General features: G+C 40.9%; 1 protein-coding gene across 3 annotated transcripts in view; it reads left to right on the top strand.

Annotated features, from left to right (window-relative positions):
- opcml (opioid binding protein/cell adhesion molecule-like) overlaps window positions 1-20,004 on the top strand; it is a 344,606-nt gene that overhangs the window by 321,657 nt on the left and 2,945 nt on the right. For all 3 annotated transcript variants that reach the window (XM_034293037.1, XM_034293038.1, XM_010899073.4), the window contains 3 exons: window positions 15,233-15,367; window positions 15,863-15,983; window positions 17,126-17,277. In XM_034293037.1, the coding sequence (XP_034148928.1) occupies window positions 15,233-15,367; window positions 15,863-15,983; window positions 17,126-17,277 (408 nt within the window). The remainder of the gene's footprint in view (window positions 1-15,232; window positions 15,368-15,862; window positions 15,984-17,125; window positions 17,278-20,004) is intronic.

Raw genomic sequence — 20,004 nt, 5'->3', positions numbered from 1 at the left:
GCGCACACCGAGCAGGAAGAGACGTATACCCTCGCGTCCTTGGCTAAAGTGGGCCACCAGTACTTACCGGCCAGGGCGCGCACTGTTGGCCCGATGCCAGGATGACCGGAGGAGGGAGATGTATGCGCCCAGTAGATGAGGCGGTCGCGGACAGACGCCGGCACATACGTACGGCCCTCAGGGCATGTGGGCGGAGAGGGCTCGTCGCGCTGCGCTCGGGCGATGTCCGCGTCCAGTTCCCATACCACCGGTGCCACGATGCATGACTCCGGGAGCACGGGAGCATCATCCACAGGCCTCTCCTCCGTGTCATGCTGGCGGGACAGCGCGTCAGCCCCGACGTTCTTACTCCCCGGCCTGTAAGTGAGAGTAAACACAAACCGGGTGAAGAACATAGCCCACCTTGCCTGGCGAGGGGTCAGCCTCCTCGCTGCCCGCATGTACTCCAGGTTCCGGTGGTCAGTCCAGACGAGGAAAGGGTGTTTAGCCCCCTCTAACCAGTGCCTCCACGCCGACAGAGCTCGAACCACGGCCAGCAGCTCACGATCACCGATGTCGTAGTTCCGCTCCGCCGCACTGAGCTTCTGGGAGAAGAAGGCACAGGGACGGAGCGTGTTACGACACCCCGTCCGCTGGGAGAGGATGGCACCGAGCCCACAATCGGACGCGTCCACCTCCACGATGAACTGGAGCGACGGGTCGGGATGGGCCAGGACCGGAGCGGTGGTGAAACGGTGTTTCAGTTCCACAAACGCCCGCTCCGCGTCCACGGTCCACCTCAACCGGGTCGCCCCCCCCTTCAGAAGGGAGGTGATCGGAGCCGCGACCTGGCTAAAGCCCCGGATAAACCTCCTGTAGTAATTAGAGAAGCCTAAGAAACGTTGCACGTCCTTGACCGTGGTTGGGGTCGGCCAATTACGCACGGCGTCAATGTGAGGCTCCTCCATAGCCACACCTGTGCTGGAAAAGCGATATCCCAGGAAGGACACAGACGACTGGAAAAACAGACACTTCTCGGCTTTCACGTACAGGTCATGCTCCAGCAGTCGAGCCAGCACTCTGCGCACTAACGAGACATGTTTGGCGCGGGTAGCAGTGAATATCAAGATGTCATCAATATACACTACCACTCCTTCGCACAACAAGTCCCGGAATACGTCGTTGACGAAGGACTGGAAGACTGAAGGAGCATTCATCAACCCGTACGGCATCACTAAATACTCGTAATGGCCAGATGTGGTACTAAAAGCGGTTTTCCACTCGTCTCCTTCCCGGATACGCACCAGGTTATAGGCACTCCTGAGGTCTAATTTAGTGAAAAAGCGGGCCCCGTGCATCCTCTCCACCTCCGCAGAGATCAAAGGGAGAGGGTAGCGGAACGGAATGGTGATCTTGTTCAGCGCCCGGTAATCAATGCACGGGCGCAAACCACCGTCCTTCTTTTTCACAAAAAAGAAACTCGAGGAGACCTGTGACTTGGAGGGCCTAATGTATCCCTGTTCCAACGCTTCCGTAACGTAGGCGTTCATAGTCTCCGTTTCGGTGCGGGACAGTGGATACACGTGACCCTTCGGGAGTGCGGCTCCGTCAACGAGGTCTATCGCACAATCCCCCAGCCGGTGTGGTGGCAACACAGCAGCCTTGGCTTTGGAGAAAACCGTAGCCAAGTCCCTGTATTCGGGGGGAATGGGCACGGCTGGCGCACTGTCTGGACTCTCCACCGAGGTCGAGCCAACGGAAACACCCAAACACCTACCCTGGCACTTCCGCGACCACCCCGACAGACGTCGACTAGACCAGGAGATGACGGGGTCGTGTAGGGATAACCAGGGGAAACCTAAAACTATTGGGAAAGTGGGTGAGTCGATTATGTGAAAGGATATGGTTTCACTGTGTCGGTTGTCGGTAACCAGGAGGAGGGGAACAGTGCAACTCGTGACCAGACCTGACCCTAGTGGCCGGCTGTCTAGAGCTCTCACGGGCAGGGGGGTGTCGAGGGCCTGGAGGGGTATGCGTGACCGCAGGGCAAAAGACTTATCCATGAAATTTCCGGCTGCGCCTGAGTCTACCAGCGCCTTACACCGGGAGAGCCGCGGAAAGCCGGGGAACCTAACAGGGACAGTGCACATAGAGAGGGAAGAGGTTAGTGGTGAATGTGCATGTGCTACCTGGGGTGATGCGGAAGTGCCCTGCCTGTCACCTCTTGACTCGGGGAGGGAGGTGCGGTGCGGCGTGGTTGTACGGCCTTGTTTCCTCTTGGAGGCACTCCGCACCTCTCCTCCCCTACACCTGCCCGACAGCGCAGCCGTCCCCAGGTCCATGGGGACGGCGGCGTCTGGTTGGCAGGGTGGAACGGGCGGGCCTCTTCCGGGACGTCCTCGGGCAGCTAGCAGGTTGTCGAGACGGATGGACATGTCCGCCAGTTGGTCAAAGGAGAGGGACACGTCTCGACAAGCCAGCTCCCTCCGGACGTCCTCGCGAAGGCTACACCGGTAGTGGTCGATCTGAGCCCGCTCGTTCCACCCCGATCCCGCTGCCAGGGTCCGGAACTCCAGAGCGAACTCCTGCGCCGATCTCGTCTCCTGCCGTAAGTGGAACAGTCGTTCACCCGCCTCTCTCCCTTCGTGAGGATGGTCAAACACGACTCGGAAGCGGCGGGTGAACTCGGCGTAGCTGCCCTGGGTGGGCTGCTCGATGTTCCAAACGGCGGTGGCCCACTCCAGGGCTTTCCCAGACAGGCAGGAGACGAGTGAAGAGATCTTCTGGGCTTCGGTCGGCGCAGGATGCACCGCCTGGAGCGCGATGTCCAGTTGTAGCAGGAAACCCTGGCAGCGGTCCGCCGCCCCGTCGTAGGCCCTGGGCAGCGGAATGGGCATCGCTCCCATGCTGGGCGATGCGGCTTGGGGAGGTGGAGAGACGGCCGGTGCTGCGGGGTTCCACTGGCTCAGCTCTAGGCGCTGCACCGCTTTCAACACAGTGTCCATCGCGGCGCCTAGGCTGGCCAGCAAGGTTGAATGTACTTTTACCACCTCCGCAACACCGGCCTCGCCTGTGGCTCCTTGTTGCTCCATATCCTTGTTTGTTGTCTGGGTGTGTGATTCTGTCACGGCTTCGGGGTTTGGACAAGGAGGAGCAGGAGAAGGCGTGGTGGAAGGATCTTTTTAATGGTATCCTCACGAACCAATGCAAAATAAGTATAAACAGGTGACGAAGCGTCGTACAGCTCTTAGTAGGTAGAGACAATCACACACAAAGACAGGGGGAGCAGAGGGAACATATATACCGGGGGAAACAGCGATGATGAGGAACAGGTGCACTAAACGAGACACAGGTGAAATGTATGATGAGACGGTGGTGTCAGAAGGCCGGTGACGTCGACCGCTGGGGCCCGCCCACTGCAGGGGGAGGTGAACCAGCAGAGGTCGCAGTTGTCACATTTGGATTTCATGTAGTCACACCATGCACTATGAAAAATCCAAGGGGTTGAATACTTTTGATTGCCGCTGTATATATAGTATAATGGAAATTAGTATCAAACTCATTGCTGGATACTGTCACCACCCTGTGAAGTAATGTAAAGCCTTTATGACATAGAGCCCAAAAAACAGATTTTTCCCAAATTGTGAAAGTGTGGTGGGAGATTATGGACCTTGATACTAGTGTGTAATAAACTGTTTGATTAATTAACTTGTTCATAAAAGGAGTAGTATTTCACTATGTCTTTTTGGTACTGTATAGGTTATGTATAGGTTTTAAAAGGGCTGTTGTGTAGAATTGTGTAGAAGTTAAAAAAGGACCCAGAATAAAGTCTGCTCCTGTTTGTGTTCTGAAGTGATTAATCTCACTCAAGGAGAATATAACAGCTTTGTTAAATTGCTAGTTTGTTGAAACTGTGCTTACCACAATATAGTTTTCTCATTGCTCAACTGTAAGAAATTCAATTATAGGGGTTTAATCACATTATGAGTCCATGTTCTAATCCTCTATAATTACTAAACATAAATTGTAAATCTATTTACAGTTTATCAGTGGTGATGCAAGTGTTGTCCTTGGGCTATATTTATTGAATATGCCTAGGACCCCAAAACATATCACTCTATTATTGAACAATATTCCTACATAACTACAGTCAGTCATACTGACAATTTCTATCACTATTTATGCACAGAGATACTACCACCACTGTTCCTCCTACATTTTACAGCAATTTAGATTCAGCAATGCCTACCATATTGACTTATTATTTAACATTCTGTAAACTTCAAAGATACAGTGCATTTGGAAAGTATTCAGACCCCTTTTTCAGATTTTGATTTCACATTACAGTGTTATTCTAAACTTAATTACATTTATTTTTCCTTATCAATTTATACACTATACCTGATAATGACAAAGTTTATAAAACAATAAAAGACTGAAAAATCTGTTACAGTACATACAACCCCATTTCCAAAAAAGTTGGGATGCTGCGTAAAATACAAATAAAAACGGAATGCAATGATGTGCAAATCATTTATCCCTGTATTTAAAAATAGTAAAAAGAAAAAATATCAAATGCTGAAACTGAGAAATTGTATTGTTTTTGGAAAAATACATTCCCATTTTGAATTTGATGCTTGCAAGGCATTTAAAAAAAGTTGGGACAGTTGCATGTTTTCCACTCTGTTGCATCAACTGTTCTTTTAACAATACTCTGTAAGTGTTTGGGAAATGAGGAGACCAACAGTTGTAATTTTGAAAGTGAAATGCTTTCCCATTCTTGCTTGACATAGAATTTCAGCTGCTCAATAATTCGGGGTCTCCTTTGTCATATTTTTCATTTCATAAAGCGCCAAATGTTTTTAATAGGTGACAGGACTGGACAGCAGGCAGCACTCTTTTACTATGGAGCCATGCTGTTGGAATACAAGTAGAATGTGGTTTGGCATTGTCTTGCAGAAATTAGCAAGGCCTGCCCTGAAAAATACGTTGTCTGAATGGCAGCATATGTTGCACCAAAACCTGTATATATTGTCAAGCATTAATGGTGCCTTCACAGATGTGCAAGTCACCCAAGCCATGTTTACTAATGCACCCCCATACCATCATAGATGCTGGCTTTTAAACTGTGCTCTGATAACAAGCCGGATGGTCCGTGTCCTCTTTAGCCCAGTGGACGCGTCGTCCATGATTCCCAAAAATAATTTCATCATCAGACCACAGGACAGTTTTTCACCTCACCACAGTCCATCTGAAATGAGCTCGGGCCCAGAGTAGATGGCTGTGTTTTTGGAACTTGTTTATACTGTATATGGATTCTCCTTTGCATGGTAAAGTTTTAATTTGCATTTGTGGATGCAGTGACGTATTGTGTTCACAGACAATTGTTTGCGGAAGTGTTTCTGAGCCCATGTAGTGATGTCCACTAGAGAATCCTGTCTGTTTTTTATTGCAGTGCTGCCTGAGATCCCAAAGATCACGGCCATCTGAAGGAACCATAAAAAGTCAATTCTATGTTTATTTACAGTATCTCACAAAAGTGAGTACACCCCTTATTTCTTTGCAAATATTTGATTATATCTTTTCATGTGACAACACTGAAGAAATGACACTTTGCTACAATGTAAAGTAGTGAGTGTACAACTTGTATAACAGTGTACATTTGCTGTCCCCTCAAAATAACTCAACACACAGCAATTAATGTCTAAATCACTGGCAACAAAAGTGAGTACACCCCTAAATGAAAATGTCCAAATTATCAATTTTCCCTCCCCGGTGTCATGTGACTCGTTAGTGTTACAAGGTCTCAGGTGTGAATGGGGATTAGGTGTGTTAATTTTGTTGTTATTGCTCTCACACTCCCTCATACTGGTCACTGGAAGTTCAACATGGCACCTCATGGCAAAGAACTCTCTGAGGATCTGAAAAAAATAATTTTGTTGCTCTACCTAAAGATGGCCAAGGCTATAAGAAGATTGCCAAGACCCTGAAACTGAGCTGCAGCACGGTGGCCAAGACCATACAGTTGTTTAACAGGACAGGTTCCACTCAGAACCATGGCCATGGTCAACCAAAGAAGTTGAGTACACATGCTCAGCGTCTTATCCAGAGGTTGTCTTTGGGAAATAGACTTATGAGTGCTGCCAGCATTGCTCAGACCATACGCCGCACACTGCATGAAATTGGTCTGCATGGCTGTCATCCCAGAAGGAAGCCTCTTCTAAAGATGATGCACAAGAAAGCCCGCAAACAGTTTGCTGAAGACAAGCAGACTAAGGACATGGATTACTGGAACCATGTCCTGTGGTCTGATGAGACCAAGATAAACGGATTTGTTTCAGATTATGTCAAGCGTGTGTGGTGGCAACCAGGTGAGGAGTACAAAGTCAAGTGTGTCTTGCCTACAGTCAAGCATGGTGGTGGGAGTGTCATGGTCTGAGGCTGCATGAGTGCTGCCGGCACTGGGGAGCTACAGTTCATTGAGAGAACCATGAATGCCAACATGTACTGTGACATACTGAAGCAGAGCATGATCCCCTCCCTTCTGAGACTGGGCCGCAGGGCTGTATTCCAACATGATAATGACCCCAAACACACCTCCAAGACGATCACTGCCTTGCTAAAGAAGCTGAGGGTAAAGATGATGGACTGTCCAACGATGTCTCCAGACCAAAACCCTATTGAGCATCTGTGGGGCATCCTCAAACAGGAGGTGGAGGAGCTTAAGGTCTCTAACATCAACCAGCTCTACGATGTCGTCATGGAGGAGTGGGAGAGGACTCCATTGGCAACCTGTGAAGCTCTGGTGAACTCCATGCCCAAGAGGGTTAAGGCAGTGATGAGAAACAATGGTGGCCACACAATGCATTGACACTTTGGGTCCAATTTGGACACTTTCACTTAAGGGTGTTCTCACTTTTGTTGGCAGCGGCTTAGACATTAATGGCTGTGTGTTGTGTTATTTTGGGGGGACAGCAAATTTACACTGTTATACAAGCTGTACACTCACTACATTTCTTCAGTGTTGTCACATGAAAAGATATAATCAAATATTTACAAAAATGTGAGGGGTGTACTCACTTTTGTGAGATACTGTACATATTCTATGCTGAACCCATTAGTAGATCACTCTGTTTCACAGCATGGTGTCAGGAGGCGTAGATTGGAATGTGTCCCTAGATGATAAGAGGGTCTATTTTTCAGGACTTGTGATTCCTAGGTTAACCAAACTACCCCCACACTTTAGTTTTAGGATAAAAACCAGAGCAGGGTTTGGGATGTCTCTCGCATTTTCCTCAATTCTGCCTGCATCTTTGCTCATCTTTCTGCCAAACATCTTGAATCTCCAGAAAACTTTTATCATTGATACTTTTTTATCTTTGATTACTGTAATTGTAATGCAATTTAATGTTGAGAAATGTTATTCTTAAATTGTTTTACTATTTGCATCGACAGTCTTTCACAGAGCGGTCAACCTCACTCTCAGTCTCTCAGTTTCAACATTTGATATGTTGTCGTTGTACTAATTTCTATTGAGTATAGGGTTTCAATGATTTGCACATCATTGCATTCTGTTTATCTTTACATTTAACACAGCGTCACCAAACGCTGTGTTAAATGGGTTGTAATTATTCAAACTATTTGTTATGTATAATTGATATTGTTGTATGTCAGAGCAAAAACAAGGCAATGTCTGTAGAGCTCATTGAGACGGTTCTATAGTCACAGATCTAGGGAAGGGTATAAAATAATTTCTGCACTATTAAAGATACCCAGGAACACAGTGGGCTTAATTATGGTTTCTAAAAGTTAGTAAGTGGATGAAGTTTGGAACTACCAACAATCTTCCTAGAGCTGGAGAAACTGAGTAATAAGGGAGTAGTCCCTTGGTCATGCAACCTAGAACCAGATGGTCATTCTGACAGATCTCCAGAGTTCCTCTGATATTACGAGTTATTCTCTGAGATGGGAGAACCTTCCAGATCATGAGAAACAAGATTATCTGTTATGATGACACCAAGATTAAACTCTTTGTCTTAATGCAAAGCGTCACATCTGAAGGAAAAGCTGTTCAAAGTTGTTCAAAATGCATATCACCAAAAGAACATAATCACTTCTGTAAAGCATTGAAACTGGCAGCATCATTTTTTGGGTTATTTCTTATCAACAGGGACTCTGGACCTTTTTAGGATAGAAGGTAAAATGAGTGATGCAATGTACAAAAAAGTCATTTTCAGACAGCCCTGTTGCTGTCTGAAAGAAAGCTGTGACAAAAGTTCACCTCCAACCCAAAGTAAACAGCCAACGCCACAATTGAGTGGCTAAAGACTAAAAAGGTTAATGTGCATTGGTGGCCCAGTCAGAGCCCCAAAATCAATCCAACCAAAAGTACATGGCATGTCTTGAAGAATGTGGTCCATTGACATACCCCAAGGAGCTTGACAGAGCTTAAACTATTTTTTAAGGAACTGCATTTGTCAAAATGACCAAACTGATGTGTGCGAGTCTGATAGAGACCTATCAGACTCGCAGCTGTAATTACTGTCAAAGGTGCTTCCATCAGGAATTTACTCAGATGGAAGGGATGCATACAAGAATGGTTTTTTTTGTTTTGTGAAGAAGAATGATCTGTGTGGATTCTCCAGATGCGATATCTCTGGGCAATAACATCTTGTCAATAGATTGAACCATCCTCTGGACAAGCCTCGGCCAAAAATGGGTCACTGTATATAGAGGAAAATTGGACCAGCAGTACTGAACTACAGAGGAGAAACACACTTCAAAGCTGGAGAAAAGCAGAGGCCGTCCAGGATTACAATGCCTGCTCCCATCCTTCTGAAACAGCCACTGTAAGGCCACCCTTGCCAATGCCACATCACCATAGCAGAATGATTTGTTTGGTTATGACCTTTATATTTTTGTTAAGGACCACAGTCACCTACTGCACCTACTACAGAATATTGTTAGAAAATAAACTGAAAATAAATCTGGAGGGAAGAGTCATTTTGTATTACTTTACATTTGTTATTGAAAGAAAGAGATGCCTAATTAGTGATTTGTTTGTCTGTGATATATATATATATCACACATTGATAGCTAGAATATACATTAGGCCTATATCACTATATATCACTATGTGTTCATTAAAAGGTTGTCAAGAACCATTTGTGCAAAAACAATTTCCTCAAAATCATTTCATTGGTGCAAAAACAATTTCCTCCAAATCATTTCATTTCAGTTCTAATGAAGGTCAAGGAGAGGAATGAGTGAACACTTTGTGACCTATATGTGTTGTTGTAGCCCCATTAATAAAGATACATTTTAAACAGCATAAACAATACTGAACACATTATCAGAAGTAATGGATCATTTGTTCTTATTAAAACTATAATTAGAGTATTTATTGCAACATTCCAAATGTAAATAAATAATGGAATTTGGTAAATAGCTTTTTCTGACAGTTTAAATACGTCCCTCTCTTTTTCCATACTTTGCTGTCTGTGGTATCTATCATGTTAAGGAAACAGCAACAGTTTTTTTGGGTTTAGGTACACTACCGTTCAAAAGATTGGGGACACTTAAAAATGTCTTAGTTTTCGTTGACGCACTGGTTGATCTTCAGGTGTGCCAAAAGTTTTGTTCCTTCTTGTGTTTGAAAGAAAAGCAATAACATCAAATTGATCCGAAATACAGTGTAGGCATTTCTAATGTTGTAAATGACTGTTATAGCAGGCTGATTTTAAATGGAATATCTACATAGAATTACATAGGCCCATTATAAGCAAACGTCAGTCCTGTGTTTCAATGGCATGTTGTGTTTACTATTCCAAGTTATTAAGGAAAAAAGGCTAATTGATGATTAGATTTTGCAATTAGGTTAGCACAACTGAAAACAGAAGCAATAAATCTATCCTTCTTTAGACTAGAGTATCTGAAGCATCAGCAATTGTAGGTTTGATTACAGAGTCAAAATGGCCAGCAGCAAAGAACTTTCTTCAGAAACTCATCAGTCTATTCCATGCAAGAAATTGTCAAGAAACTGAAGATGTTATACAACGCTGTGTACTACTCCCTTCATAGAACAACGCAAACTGGCTTTAACCAGAATAGAATGAGGAGTGGGAGGCCCCGCTGCACAACTGAGTAAGAGGATGGTGGGTGTCCCTTTGTTTGATGCCTGGCAATGTGGGTGGATTGATTTCCTGCCTGTTGGGCCCTGTCAGGGGCCTCCCCCGGGTAGGGCCACAGTGTCGCCGGACCCCCCCGTCTCGCTGCTATACTATTGTGCTGGGGGATTGGGTCAGTTCTCCTTCCCCACTAAGTTCTCCTTCTCCACTATAAATCGTTGTTGATATGAGAAATGCATTTTCAGAATTTTCCCAGTCTCCTCCCGTTTTAAACTTTAGGAGGACATGAGGTCCTAGTCCACACCTGCGGAGTACCTGGTTTGGGGGCCCCGTTGCTGTCCCTGTCATTGTCCATTTGTTCATACTTCTGACTTAGTCTAAATTTAAATAGACTCTGGATTTAGCCCACATGCATTTATTAATTATTCCAATTGGACTCTTAATATCTCACCCAGCACAGCCAGAAGAGGACTGGTCACCCCTCTGAGCCTGGGTCCTCTCTAGGTTTCTTCCTAAAATTAGATTTTCCTAGCCACTTAAATTCAACACTACTGTTGTTTGCTCCTTTGGGTTTAAGGCAGGGTGTCTCTGTAAAAGCACTTTGTGACAACTGCTGTTGTAAAAAGGGCTTTATAAATACATTTGATTGATTGAAAGCTACATTAGAGTGTCTAGTTTGAATAACAGATGCTTCACAGGCCCTCAACAGGTAGCCTTATTAAATAGTACCTATAAAACACCAGTCTCAACATCAACAATGAAGATGCGACTCCAGGATGCTGACCTTCTAGGCAGAATTGTGAAGTCAAAAATGTCTGTCCTAGTAGGTTGTCATTGGAATGTTTATGGTTAATAGATGTTTCTGTAAGGTGGGAATGCAGGGACAACAGGGTTACTTTAAATTGCTTAGCTTGCTTGATCCTTGAGATAACACCACTGTGTCATAGGGACATTAAATTCATTTGTTACATTAATTCATTGACTATTTGGAATTAATCAAAAGTGGGTCAAATATCAGGTTCTACCAGTGGCAAAGATAAAGTCCTTTAAGATGGCCCAAAGAAAACAGACACTGGACAGACAAATCTAAGTTTTAGGTGTTCAGATTACAAAGAAGAACATTCCTGAGACAGTGTGGTGGAGTCAGTGTGATGTTCTGGGGGTGCTTTGGTGGTGATAAAGTGGTAGATTTTTGCAGGATAAAAGGGATCTTGAAGACGGAAAGCTATCACTCCTTTTTTGCAATGCCATTCCATACCCTGTGGCAACTATTGCTTGGAGCCAATTTCCTCCTATGGTTATTCATGTTATCTTTTTCAAGTTATCTTGGACCGTGCCTGGACTTGGGCTTTAGTTAATTAGACTAGGATCAGATGACAACTGTATCTCAGGACCAAGGCCAAAAGCAAGGGACAGGTAGAAGAAGCATTATGGCTCACCGGCATGTGGTATTTTGGCCGATCTAGGGAAGGGTACCAAATCATTTCTGCACTATTAAAGATACCCAGGAACACAGTGGACTTAATTATGGGTTCTAAAATGTAATAAGTGGATCCCTCACCCAAGTTTCTGCGATTCAGCAGGGCCTCAGGACTGAATTGGGAAGGAAAGTGGGTGGAGGATATAAAAAAAAAAGTTGTTTAGAAAGGAATGGTGCACCTGCATTAGTACTTTGTGCACCATCACCTTGCAAGTTAACCGCACTTAGTCATCTTCTAAAATGTTTGATGAAGTTTGCAAACAAATAAAAAGGGCTCTGACACCATTTATACATGCAGTGTCTCCAGATCTTTCAGAGTCCCTGGTTATGCTTGTGGACTCCTCTTAGGCTCACCCCACTGAACTGAAGATATATTTTTATTGTGGTTTAGGTCAGGGAACTAGGATGGCCACTGCAAAAGCTTGATTCTCTGGTCAGTTTAGCTTTCAGCACAGGCAGACAAAAGAGAAAAAAGACCCATACAATCATAGCACCACCCAACTTCACAGTGGGGATTTGTTTATTTTATGAATCACGATCCCTATTTTTATTCCAAATCCACCTCCAATCCACCTTGTGGCCACATAGCTCTATTTGTGTCTTGATGAAAGTAGTGGCTTTCATCCAGCAATATATTCAAAAAATGGATGATCTATGTACTCAAGTAAACTACCTTAAATGTAAATGTATTCAGTATATGGAGAATCTTATAATATTGTTCTATATTATTATTATAGACTTGGATGGGATAAGTGCAACAAATGCTAAGAGTCTGGAAACAATTCCAGAGCGACTAAACCAAAGCATGTATTGCTGCTAAGCCAGGACCATAGTCTGTATATAGGTTAAGGGCACTAATATGTACTTTTGTGATGTATGTGAAGTATGGGTTTAAGGAGGCAAGTAGTTACTTTGGAGGTGCTGACTTCTGCATGAAATACCAGTGTAATTTCTTCAGATATGTAAACAGATGATAAAGTCTAAGCCTAGCTAGCAAGAATATTGAAGAAATTGGTTGACTGGATATTACAGATATTACTCATAAAGTACATCAAGTTGTGATAATGACACAATGGAAGTTAACTACTAATAGAAGTTTTTTTTTAGATTTACTATGAACATGCTATCACAAACCTTTGCTGCATATCAACTTAATGACAGTGTTAATTATGCAGAGACTAAGATTATTTATTTGATTTTTTAAACCATATCAAAGGAAAAAATATATATATGGTTAATAATAACACATATATAATAGAAAAACTGGCAAAAAGTTCCAGTGTAGCGTAGGTGTGCATTTACACCAGTGGTGTGCATTTTCATCTACTGTGTTTGTTCACACCTTCCTCACTCCCACACCTGCTGTCTTTGCCTTCAATTGTGGTGATTGACATGAAAGTGAAGGTTTGCTGTTGATTATTTGACAGCCCCTTTGTTCTCTGCACTCAGCCTCAGCTGGTTTATGAGCCTTGGTTGCTAAGACAACTTATGCTGAAGCAGAAACTGCTCTGCAACCATTAATTATTCTTAATTGTTCACCAGCAGTGATGTTTTTCTGCAATGTTATGGAAAGACCATGAAACCGTTCAATAATAAGGTCAAGGATGAAATAAAAATAGGTTTCAGTCTTTGTGTAAGTCAACTTTCAGACAATTATAAAAGTTGCAAAAGACGTGTAAGCTGTGTTTGAAGGATTTGGCTCATCTGAAGTATGTTTTTGCCAGCTAACAAGATTTGAAACTATATATTACTATTTTGATTAATGTAGTCTAGTTTGTGTAATAACTAAATCCTTCCAGACTCCAGATAGCCTCACAACAGCTAACAACCGAAGGCATCTATTTTGCTTTGACAGAAGGTTTAATTTGAAGATCAACAATGAGAGACATGACCTGCTTTTGTGTAGTTTAACTGATACAACAATACTGATGCAAATGTCTGCATGAAACCTCAAGAGCAGTCTGCGTGACATTAACATAGGATGCCAGAATGTGTAGTTTTGTCACATGATTCCCCATGGAAAAGAGTTAAAAGTAGGAAAAATTGAAAAAAAGTTAAATAACAATGACATTTCCCCCTGCCTTTTGGATAGTTGCATGTCGTGAAGAATACATATTTAGGATACATATTTCAGGCTAACATTTCTAAACCTGCTCAATCAGTTTTTGAATGCTCATGTTTTTCCATCCAGTCAAACAAATATTGACTTAATACTGAATACTGTGAACACCTGGCCAAGGTCTATGCTTGTTTGCAGAATTTTTTGTTACAGCTATTTCAGTGCAAATGACCCATGGTAGTGGCACAGTGCTTGCATCGGCCATACAAATTCAGTGCATGGTAGATTCTTTTATAAAACAGAACTAATGCTAATTAAATTTTGTTATTCAAAATAATCTGAACAACTCACTGGTTAGGAAAAGTTTCAGAACCTTCTGATTGGTCCCAGAAATTGACTCCTTCTGTCTTATTGGTCAGTTAAATCAATGGGTTGGGTCAGAGCAAAAGAACATGGGTAAAGTAACATTTAGAAATGCTAGACATTATGCTGTCATACTCAAGCGATACAATCATGATTCGTTTTTTCCAACACCTCTCGTTTTGCCATGACATAAATGACTGCCATAGGGGAAGTCTCAGACAGAAAATGTAGTGCAGCGGAAGATTTCGTTTTGAGTCGTCAGGCAATAAAATAACAGTTATGGCTAACAACTCAATTTCCCCTTCATTGCCTCAATCAGCATAATGTAGATCGAAATGCATTATAAAATGTTAAATTATCTGTGCTTCCGTTTCCCTTGGCCCAGTACATTAAAGTTAAAAGCAACATCCCAGCCCAGCACAACCTTTCCAAGTCAGTCCCTTGTCTGCCACATGTACAAGCAGTAGCTGCAGAAGGGACCAGGGCTTTGGGAAAATAATGAGATCATGCTAATGTACTGTTATTGCTGTATGTGACATTTCAGCTGATTGGGAATGGGTTATCTCCAAGTAAAGGTGTCTCTCCCATTCAGGCTCAGCCCCATTTCCCCCGCCTCACACACAGACATCCACACACAAGGAAAATAACTGATACCTGCATGTTTCTTTGGCTAGTGAAAATGTAGATTCTTTACAATGTCCATTACTAGAGCAATGGGTAGAGAGTATGCCACAAGAATGCTGATGCCTAAGGACATTTTTATCGTGTGCAATGTGTGCTGACATTCAATAACATTATGTGTCAATGTTTCTGTAGTGAGATCTGCTTTTGGTGGGTACTCGGTGTTGCTACTGTTAACTCTTGAGAATTTCCCGCTTAAGTGGCCCCTGCTTTCACATCAATGAACTGGTGTAGAAATGTGTAGTGTATGATGTATAGTTTAAACATTAGCTTAATCAAAGCAGCAAAGGGCTTGAAAGGTTGATGTTTATGCATGATGGGTCTCACACCTGTTTAACTCAGCTGCAAGTACTTTTCGTGCTTGATAGACTTGTTAACATGCATTTTTGTTCTGTGTCGAATTCAAGAGCTGTGGATACAATCAACAACGTTTGAGTTATGTCGTTTTTGGTGTGGCATTGAAAAGACAGTTCTTAAACTGCATGTGTATTTTTTTATACCATATGCCACTTAGTGTTTATATTTTTTCCTATCTTTTTTCAGGCCACACATTCATCACTGAGGGGGAATATGTTGATATGACAGCGGTCACTAAAGAACAGTCGGGAATATATGAATGCATCTCCTCCAATGACATCTCCGAACCAGATGTGAGGACCGTAAAAGTCACAGTCAATTGTAAGCATAAAAACTAAAAAGGACACTAACCACCAATGCTGAGAACATTTGTTATTTGATCTATCAAAAGATGTAAAATTGTCCATGTATGTCAAACAAATGTTCATTTTAAGAGCCTATTGTTAGTTTAATATGCTACCTTGAGTATGTTTGGCAGACAGAAAACTGATTATTATCACCTTACTGATTATTAAGTATAAATGTTTTTGTTAAAAGACAGAAAAGTAATATTATTATGCCTTAACAATTCTTGTTAGTAACAATTCTTACAGTAACAATTCTTGCAAGCAGACACCAAAAGCCATTATTAATCTGCAAAGACAGTTTCCAGTGTGTTTCCTCCTGTATTGCAAACCCCCATGAAGATCAGAATGTGGTTATTATAGATTTTTGTAATAAGAAAGTTGCCTCGCTGTGTAAAAATGTATTGTTAAAAATTTATATTTGCTGGGATTTAAAACTAATTCAATAACCTCAGTGTCATTCATTCTACAGACGCTCCCTTCATTTCGAAGGCTCGAAGTACAGGTACCCCAGTGGGCCAAAAAGGGGTGCTCCAATGTGAGGCATCTGCTGTGCCTGTTGCAGATTTTGAGTGGTACAAAGAGGATCGCAGGTACGTTCTTAAACATTTTAAAATGAAGTTTTTGTGGGTTTGAAGGGTCTCAGTTTTGGCATTTGTTGGTTACTGGCACTCTCAACCATCACCCCTGACAGTGGCAGATTGTGTATTTATTTTTCTGCAAAATGTGTTTCTGTCAGTGTGTTTGAAACAAACCATCACAAAGCCATTGAAGCATGGGGAATATAAGTAGTGTAGCCAAAGAGAAAATAGTACACAGGAAACACAAAAATGTAAAGCATTTGTCTTAGAATGACCAAATGAGTTGAGTCCTGTATTAAGTTTATACCTTTTCAATAAATTCCTCTTAAATTCCTTAGACAAATAACACAGAAGAAGATTTTATATTAATAAAATGTGTCGACTTTAAGCAGGTACTGAATAATTAAGCAAGTGATGAGTTTTTGCATGTGGTACATTTTTGCAGAGAGATTGTTGACTTTGGCCAGGATACCAATTAATTCATGTTTTTATATGTGACAGCAATTTTATCTAATAGATTTCTTAATGCTCAGGTTATTAAGAGTGCAGTATTATAAGAGTGATGCATGAGACATGCTTGTTACTTAGACAAAAATGAAATACTATTTCCGATTTCTGGGACCATTCAAATGGAACCCTTTGATTTCTGTAACCAACATAATTGTTTAGTCATCTTAGAGACTGGAGTTTTCTCAAGGAAGTGTTCAGATCCAGACTCCTTATTAAGAAGAAATAAACTTCTTTGAGTGTGGTGTAGCATTGGCCGGAGCAAGGAATTTGTGTAATTATAATGTTTAAATTGTGTAGCATTTGCATGAAAAAATTGTAAACTACTACACAAATAATAATGACTTTGCTTGTAATGTTACAAAACAATCCCGATATAATGTTTTAGCAATAACATAAGCGTTTTGTGCATTAGGCTAATGCATTGGCAGCTGAACAGTATAATTGTTGTGAAACATCAGTTCATACAGTTGCAATTAATTCTGTTGAATTGGACAATTACACAATATCATCAGGATGTGCATGTGGTGTTAGATGCTGCTATATTTAGCTCTTGAGTTCAAATGATTGAAATGTGAGGTAGAGAAAAAAGATTTCAGCACTAACATTGTAATTTTATTGTAGATTTGTTTTTTGTTTTTTTACAGACTCTTCAATGGACTAAATGGCGTTAAGATAGAGAACCAAGGGAAACAATCCATGCTTATGTTTTTGAATGTGTCTGAGGAGGACTATGGAAACTATACTTGCGTGGCCATGAATACCATGGGGATAACAACTGCAAGTATACTCCTCTATGGTAAGTAAAGGTTTAGTATATGTTAGTATATGTTTAGTATATGTTATTATGTGCATTAGATGTGCAATTATAGATTCAAATAATGTGTACGGTCGTTCTTGAATTATGTCGGCATTTAGGCATGGTGTTTTGAAAGAAAGTATACTTCATTTATAAAATGTTTGTATTTATTCCAATTAATATGTGTACATTCAGGCTGAAACATAGGCTGAAAGAAACAAGCTAACATTAACTGTCAGTGCTGCAACTTGATTGAAATAAATAACTATAACATTATAACTATAACATACATTTTTTTTAATGTACGGTCGTTCTTGAATTATGTCGGCATTTAGGCATGGTGTTTTGAAAGAAAGTATACTTCATTTATTATTATTTTTTATTTATTCCAATTAATATGTGTACATTCAGGCTGAAACATAGGCTGAAAGTAACAAGCTAACGTTAACTGTCAGTGCTGCAACTTGAGTGAAATAATTAACTATAACATTACGTAAATTGGTAAACGATTTAGTCTAAGCTATTCAAACGAACACCTACTCAAATGATTTTTATGCAAAAAATTTATGGACAGCCAGCAACCTTGTTTCTCACCTTGACCTTCTTCTTCGATTATGGATTAATTTAGTATAATAAATTACTGAAACTATAGTGGGCACCAATCAGAGGTAGCATTTTTATGATGTCATGATGTAGACTTCTCACAAAGTATTTTACAGTATTTTTCAACTACAAAATACAAATCACTAAAGTGTTTTGACACAAAATATGAAGACATTTTCATCAACCCTATCAAATACAAATTACAAAATCCTATTTTAAATACATGTATAATAAATACTCCCCATCCCTGGATACATTGTCCTCTTCTCAAACAAATTACATGACAACTTCATTATTTTTATTATGTTGGTAATATGTATGCCATTCGTAGAAATACTAATGATTTTTACATTAATAAGAGACTGTAGGTAAAAAATGCTTTTCTGAAATGGTGGCCACACATAGTCAGGTCAACAATCCCTTGAAAACAATTGGCTGATACTGTACATGAATAAAACATTTTACTAAAAATTATGATTTACTTTTATTTAAATAGAACGAGGCCAAGTGTCTCTTTGGATTTAGACACAACAAAAGATTAATGGAATTAAATGTATGACGTACTCAAAGCCTGTGATAAGCTAATAGTATTTTTAATACATTGTAGACCAAGCTTTTTAACACTGGTTCTTCTGGGCCAAAACATTTCTGGTTTTAATAAAGGACTGATTCCGATGTAGAACACTGGATGATTACATTAAATACTTGGTAAAAACCAAAATCTGGAATGTTTCAGCTGGAGTTGAATAGTCCAGCTATAAACCCTTCACCCAATAACAGTTTGCCTCTGAAGAGAAAAAGGTCCTTTTATATCTTTATATCTGTAATCAATGATACCAAGGTAAAAACACTGAGGGACAAATTGTTCTAGTATACAAATAGGTATTTTAATTGCATTCTCTGTTTAATCTGATCTATGTAATTGAACAAATGTTGAGATGCATAGTTAGCAGCTGTGCTTTAACTATTCAAGGGCCCAAACATTTACTTCATTTTCACTGGGCATTACACATGCTTACTTACTGAATCCCCACTGATGCATATCAAGCGAGTGTGGAGATATACTATAAACCATATGAATGAATAAGCCTGAACAGATTTGTTTAGTTTAGAATGTTGATGAATTATTACCTATTTTAAGAGTAGCAATGTTCACTTAGTGTAAGGTCTACTGTACATGTTCCAACAGGGTTTTCATTGTCAGAGATGGAAATAGCACAATCCCTTTTAAATTTAGAAAGCAGAAGGACTTAAAGAACAACTACAGTGAATTGCTAATATGACAAGTATAATTAATTGATTTTAATGTCAGTAGCCTAGAACAAGAGACTGCACTCACCATATTAATACAGCTCCCATTCTACATTTACCTGCAGACAAATTGACAATTTTGACTGTGCACACAACGTTTTGTTAAGTGTGTTTATGGGCTGTTATGAGCTGTAGATAACTAGGGTAAAATGTCTAGTTCTCTGCCTCATCGGCTTGGAATGAGCTTCAAAAGGTCCTGACACTACATGAGCTTGTTCCTTTGAATTAGTTTAAGGTTACACAGTAATTCAAGTCTCTCTTGAAAAAGAGATTGTTAAGCTCAAATATAAAGTGCAAATAATAAAATGTAATGTTCCCTGCCTAAAGTTTTTAACAAATGTATTATTATTATTATTACTCTTTGCATTATGTTGTAGTTACAAGTGAATATTTTTTCCTTAAAATGTAGGCTTAGTTATTGAGGAATTTTGTAATGGTCTGGAAGCGTAGTGTGGAGAGTTCACAGTGCACAAATCTCTTTTTAGTCTGATAATTTGTTTTCTTGAAAATATCCCACATAATTCATAGACACAATATATGGAATTAATTCCGATGGGATGGAGCAATGGTTATAGTGTGATAGTCATGATCTTTTTCTGTAACCTAAATAATGATCCACATTGATTCATTTTAGTAAAACTGGTGGTTTATTGCTGACAAATTCTTTTCATTCGTGGTTGATAGTCTCTTGCCCTTGTTATTTCATTTTTTTTTTTACATTCAATAGGTAGAAGTTTGAGGTGAAGTTGAAATAACAGAGGGGTATTTTCAACTAGAATTCTGATGACGTTGCACAATGAATGTAGTCAGACT

The sequence above is a fragment of the Esox lucius genome, chromosome 7 (genome assembly GCF_011004845.1).
Source record: "Esox lucius isolate fEsoLuc1 chromosome 7, fEsoLuc1.pri, whole genome shotgun sequence".
NCBI lineage: Eukaryota > Metazoa > Chordata > Actinopteri > Esociformes > Esocidae > Esox > Esox lucius.
Note: the sequence above shows the minus strand (reverse complement) of the source record. Positions and strands in the feature narration are given on the sequence as shown.